Source organism: Chelonoidis abingdonii, chromosome 5 (genome assembly GCF_003597395.2).
Source record: "Chelonoidis abingdonii isolate Lonesome George chromosome 5, CheloAbing_2.0, whole genome shotgun sequence".
Lineage (NCBI taxonomy): Eukaryota > Metazoa > Chordata > Testudines > Testudinidae > Chelonoidis > Chelonoidis abingdonii.
The window spans coordinates 87,526,285-87,532,812 of record NC_133773.1 but is presented as its reverse complement, the minus strand read 5'-3'; the positions used below and the strand labels follow the sequence as shown (position 1 = coordinate 87,532,812).

The 6,528-nt window shown below is 37.3% G+C and overlaps 1 protein-coding gene across 2 annotated transcripts in view; it reads left to right on the top strand.

Annotated features, from left to right (window-relative positions):
* Positions 1 to 6,528, top strand: part of PDGFRL (platelet derived growth factor receptor like) — a 77,782-nt gene that overhangs the window by 37,202 nt on the left and 34,052 nt on the right. For both annotated transcript variants that reach the window (XM_075066431.1, XM_032798195.2), the window contains exon 2: positions 1,755 to 2,049. In XM_075066431.1, the coding sequence (XP_074922532.1) occupies positions 1,755 to 2,049 (295 nt within the window). The remainder of the gene's footprint in view (positions 1 to 1,754; positions 2,050 to 6,528) is intronic.

Sequence of the window (6,528 nt, the reverse complement as noted above, 5' to 3'; positions counted from 1 at the left end):
CTTAGAGGTCTTTAAGGTCAGGCTAAAAGCCCTGGCTGAGATGATTTAGTTGGGGATTAGGTCCTGCTTTGACTAGGGAGGTTGGATTAGATAACTTCCTGAGGCCCCTTCCAACCCTGATATTCTATGATACTGAAAAGCATGCAAACTGAAGGCCTGCTCCTGTGAATACTTCCATACATGAGTGACTTTGTTCATGAGAGTATCTTATTCACGTGTTTGCAGGATCAGAACCTACAATTAACATGTCACTAAAAATTGGCTTCATAAATGGCCAAAGTGACAATAAAATAATGTGGCTGTGCAAAGGCCCAATCCTGCAAGCATTTGTGTACAGGAGAACTTTGAGTAGTGCCATTTTTGCAAGATTGAGTCTGTAAGGCATGTACCCTTTGTGATTATGTTATTGCTTTTGTTGGTGTAATAATTTATCCCAGGGTTTCTCAAACAGGGGTCGCAGCTTGTGTAGAGAAAGCCCCTGGTGGGCTGGGCCGGTGTGTTTACCTGCCCTGTCCACAGATCCGGCTGATCGCAGCTCCCACTGGCTGCAAATTGCTGCTCTGGGCCAATGGGAGCTGCTGGAAGTGGCAAGCCGCAGCCAGTGGGAGCCGTGATTGGCCGGACCTGCAGACAGGGCAGGTAAACACACTGGCCCAGCCTGCCAGGGGCTTTCCCTACACAAAACGCGACCCCTGTTTTGAGAAACCCTGATTTATCCCCACTTCATTTAAGCGCTGTGGCAAGAGGAGTTTTTAGAAGGGATATGAAGGTAGCAAAGGCAGTTTTTTTTCACTGACTTGCTTTGCTGCTGCACTTCTACCGACTTTGCTTGTGGTTCAAGTTTTTGTTTCATTAGATTAATATTTACTGGCCAGACATCCTCTGTCCAGAAATGTTCTTGAAAGTGGACACTTTTTAAAAACTGGCTACTAATTTTGGGTGCTTCGATTTGAGACACCTTATTTTTAGAAGGTCTGAGCACCCACAACTCCAGTTGAAGTCAATAGGAACTGAAGGTGTTAGATTCTCTATCAAGCACTAAGAATTTCTAGTTGGGCACCTTGATTGATGGCCATTATTGAAAAATCTAGCTGTTGCCTTGGAGATTTTTAAAGGCCAAATGTATTATCACTATAAAGAAACTCACACGATTTAACAAATGCACCAAAAAATCAGCAGTGATCTGTAAACATCCTGATATTTGTTATGTGGCACCCTTCTTTTAACACACATTGTCTGCAAAATTAAACAGAGGTGTAGGAGTGGATGGCCACATATGATGACATATTTTAAGATGCAAGACTTTCAATTCACCACATGACTGTGTGCATGACTGAACTGACAGTTTTGACTGAAATTATCCGAGACAAAGGTATTCGTTCCCATGTTACATTGAGTTCTGATCCTTTTCATTTTTTTGTCTATTCCTATTAACCTTGTTACACACCCACAGATTTTCCTAAATATTAAGAGCACTCTGTATTTTTCTGGAACATGTGACGTTGGGTGTTTTAATACTTAGAATTCCAAACTCATATGGAAATTTGTGACCCCAATCAATTTTTCTGTGCTTGCCTTGTATGAAGGCTGATCAAGGTGAGCTTCCAGGAGGGAAAACTAATTTTACATAAGGACTGTAGTTATTATAGACACTTGCAGAGAAGAAACCTATCAAAGATAATTATACTGTGTAATTTTTTGCTTGTTGAAAATCAGCATTAACACAGTGCTTTTTTTCTTCACATTTTTATTAGTTACTGGACAACCTGCAAAGAGTAAGCATCCAAAGGAACCAGGAGAAAACAAAATTAAACCTGCCAATAAAAAAATGAAGCCCAAACTCCCTAAATTAAAGGAGAGAGAATCCAGTGACTCATCCACAAAAGCTCAATCTATAATGATCCAAGTGATGGATAAAGGCCGCTTCCAGAAACCTGCTGCCACTTTGAGTCTGCCTGTAGGGCAGAGCATAGAATTGCGATGTAAAGGGAATAAAATTGGGTGGAGTTATCCTTCATACCTAGACACCTTTCAAGACTCCAGGCTCAGGTAAGTTTCCTTTAATTTGAAAGAAGCTAGAAACTTTATTTTGCAGTTTAAACACATTTTTATATTAAATTTTTTTTTTTTTATGGTCAGGATATTTCATCTTGAAAGGAATATATTTTTTGATAATCATAAAAGATACGAACCTGGCATGAGTAGAAAAAAACTCTCCTGTAATTAAACCAATTTACTGTATTGGAAACTAATTATTTGCATAAGCAGGCAGTATTTTTTTAGCTCGGTGTAGAAGTGTTCTCCCTTCTGTGACTTTAATTTCCATATCCAGTGCAGCGTTAACAAAAAAAGAATGTTGGAAGTCACAATTAAGAAGCATTAGCAACTTCTATAGATAAACATACATAGGGTCTCATCACACTATGTCTGGCCCTATCACTGCTGGTTGGTAATGCTTGCCTACTTACATGACCATATATTTTTCAATACCTGTTTTAATATGGCCAAATCCTGCAGTCTTTACTCCTTATTTAGGCAAAACCCTCATTGACTTAATGGGAACTTTAAGTGAGTGTATAATGACTGCAGAATTTGGCCCTTAAGGATTTATTGATTCGTGTCAGCCACACATACATCAGTGAAACCTGTCTTAAAGGACTAGAAAAAAGCTTAACTAAAATGATTTTCTAATAAAGGAAGAGCAGAATTGTAGCAGAGCAAAAATATCTTCAGTCCATTTGGGGCTGTTTTGGACGCTTGCTTTAGGCAATAGTACATATGGCTGTTTATCTGTATATATTTTTAATATGGAATGTGATTGTTGAATAATATGCAGAGTTGGAGGTGGGTAGCCACATGTGATATTAGATGTTAGAAAGATTAGCTGAGTGACAAGTATTAGTGTGTTAAAGTTTGAATTAAATCAGAAATATATTTAACAGTATGCAACACATAGCTGACTGAGAAAGAGTGGGACACAGATTTGAGGGATCAATGATAAAATTTATGGGTGTAGGTGGGGAGAGTCTGCTGAATTTGAGCTTGTCCCAGATTTGGCCATTTGCCTGCATTTTCAGAAAATGAGTATGGAGTGTAGATCTATAGAAGATTAGAGTTCTGATCTGGGAAAGAAATATTGAGGGTCCTGTTTACATGAAGAGTAAGCCCACCAATAAGATTACAAACTTTAGTGGGCAACTCTTGTGTGTCAAGTTTGGGATGTGTCAAGGGTAACAGACAATCATTATTCCACAGCATGTGGAAGTTGGCTTGTATTGGAGAGAACTCTTACCCTTTAATGCCATGGGTTAATGCCATACCTCAGCTGGTGTAAATTGACTACAGTGGTGTTATGACAGTTTATACCAGCTAAGAAGGTGCCCCATCACTGGAGAATAAGAGAAGCTGTGTGGGGGAATTTCACAACTATTATTGACTAAAAAATTTCTGAAGAGTCAGGTGAATAAATGAAATTGACCAAAACATGCACCTATGAATAAGTGAGAAACACTGGTTCCCAAGCATGTTAAATTGTTAATGAAATATTGTACATTTCCCAAAGCCCTAAACCAACCAACCAGGCAAGGATAAAAAAAACAAACTTAAGTTGAAATTTATTTTGATTTTTTTTTCTAAATATTTTCGAGACTAAAATACTAATACCTTTCCATGCCTCTCCCCACTGACACATTTTCTTTCCTCTCCTCTGTTCTCTGTTCTTTCTTTTGAAACCTGACACTATCTTCCAAAAAGATAAGAACTAGATGGATAGAAACTTGTTTTTTGGGCTTCATCTATCTTTCAGTGGAAGTCCATTACATTCCTTAGAGTCTTCTAAACCTTTTAACTAGGAAGAGATACAAGGCCCACATCTGGTCCCATTTAAGTCAGTGGGAATTTAGCCATTGGCTTCCATGGAAGTAGAATTGGACTCATAATGTAAAAATGAAATATTTTCCATTTGAGCTAAGAATAAAGTTCTTCTTTTGTCTACCAGCTTCAGTTTTATGGAGTCTCCTTCCTTAACGAAATTAATTCCATTAATCAAATATAATTTATAAATCATTTGAAAGATTATATTTTTGTAGCAATAGGTGCTTCCTGGATACAGTAGACAGTAAATCAATATTTATTCACCTGCTGGTAAAGCAGTTTTTTTCCAAAGACCTCTTCAGTCTTTTTCCTGGTGTCAAGTTCCTGTCCATCCTTGAGATCTGAACTTAACCTTTAGTAACATGGTGGGCTTTCCATTTAAACCCATAAATGGGAATTTTATTTTACTTTCACTCAAGATAGGCTTTCAAGGCAATTACCTCTGCCAGAAAGTGTCTGCTACCACTGCATTTATTTTTCAGCTAGTGGAATCCTGGGTTCACATTTCCACTTGAGTGTTAAATGAGTTCATCAGTAATTTATACCATAGCTTGAATTTGGAAGTTCCCTTCACAGTTCAATATTTTGTTTAGATTATAATGAATTAAGATGTTTAAATGTTGAAAACGTAGGTTTCCAACAAAAATGGTATGTGTTTGCCATTCCCCAAAGCTACAATAAAGAGAAGTGTTTCAGGTCCTGAAGTCTAATTCTCTTTAGTATGGATGTTGAAAAGTAGGGAGAGGTTTCAGAGAAGAGCTACAAGAATCATTAAAGGTCTTATAAACATATCTTACAATGAGAGACAGAAGGAATTCAATTTGTTTAGTTTCTCAAACTGAAGATTTTAAGAGCTGTCTTGATCACCGTTCATAATTTCTATACAGGTAGAAGATGCCTTTTTGCTAGATTTTTAAGAGTCTTCTTGTATAAAGACATAACAAGATCTAGTGGCTGGAAGTTGAAGATGGCAAAGTTAAAACTGGAAATAAGGCATGCTTTTAACAGTGAGGGTTATCAACTATTGAAATATCTTATTAAGTAATGAGGTAAATTCTCCATCAGTTTGGATTTTTTAAATCAAGGTTGAATGTCTTTCTCACTTGTGGTGGATTTAATTCCACCACAAGTTGTTGGATGTAATGCAGGAAACACTAGGTGAAATTCTATTACTTTTATTATGCAGGAAATTAAACTAGATTATCATAATAGTCTCTTCTGGCCTGAAAATCCGTGAATCTGTTCTTTATTTTTCCATGAGGATAAGATAGTCCTTCAACCTTTTAACTTTCTTCATAAAGCAGTTTCAGATATTCAGCAGGATCTAGTTTTCAAAGGGTCATGCTGCCTTCATTGCTCGAATATAAGGAGAGGTGTTTTTACCTGAAAAAGCAATTTAATTAAAAAACCCTTGGGTTTTTTGTAGTAGTGGTGTTTTTCTGGCTTTGGAGGAAGAGTCTTAGAAAGTGAGACCATTTCCAAACAGCATCTTTCTAAATGAACTGAAGGATATATCAAACCATGCTACAAAAGTTAAATTGCCTCCTCCAGAAGTTATTACGTGAGTTCTGATGGCTTCCCAGAAACATTTGCCTCTAATTCTTATTAATGAGCTTTGCAGAGATCATAAGTCAAAGATGGAAAAGACCTTTACATCATCCAATTAATTTCCCTGCCAGTACATTATTATTTTCTGTAGTATACTTTATACTGCTGTGCCACTTGGCTTTCGCTTCACATTTTTACCAATGTTACTGTTTTAAACCCAGAGGCTAAGTTGACAGAGCTTGTTGGATAAGGCAGTCTCTTTAAACAGACATGATCAGTTTACCTTCAAAGTGATTCCCGATCAATAGTTTCCAAAAGTGGAAAAATTGGAGGAAAATATATAAAGGAAGAAAAAGGTGTATCCAACCTACAGGTTCGTTGCCCTTCCCAGCTCTCAAAAATAGTGAAAAAATATATTGCTTCTGTAGATGTACACTCTCCTTCCTTCCATCCCTGCTTGTTTTTTCCAGGGAAGCAGTCAGGGGCTTATGAAGTCTACATACTTTCTTTATGCTCTCTAATGCATGTTAATGGCTTTAACTTCTCCTAGTATGTAGATCTGTTGAGGCTGTATAATCACAGAACTCTACTTACAGACAAATATTTTTAGAGTTAATACTGGATTTTTGTACGGTAGGAAATTAGAGCAGCAAGCCTACTTCTATGAAGACGCTATAGCCAGGAAAACCTGCTGCTTTCAAATTTTACTCTTTCTCAACAGAACTTCTGGCTGCTATTTAGACAATTTGTGTATTTTCTTTTGCAGTTAATAAAGCTATAGCATCTTTGTCCAGAAGGTGGCATATGTCAGCTGTAAGATCAGTGTCTTTCACCTGAGTGAGTTCAGAATAAATAAAGTTATAATGTAAAGGGTCTGATTTTCAACACAATCTTAACTAGGCCTCCTGTAATGTGACAAAGGTGTAAATCATTTAGATGTCAAAATGCCTGACTCTATCTGCAGATCAGGTTAGGTTTGTTTCCAGATCTTCTAGAAATGTGATTGAGTGAGTGCTCCTGAATCTGAAAGACAGTAGAAAAAAGGAACTAATTTCATGGCTTTTTTTTTTTAAAAAAAAAAAAAAGGGGGGGGGGGGGGGGGGGGGG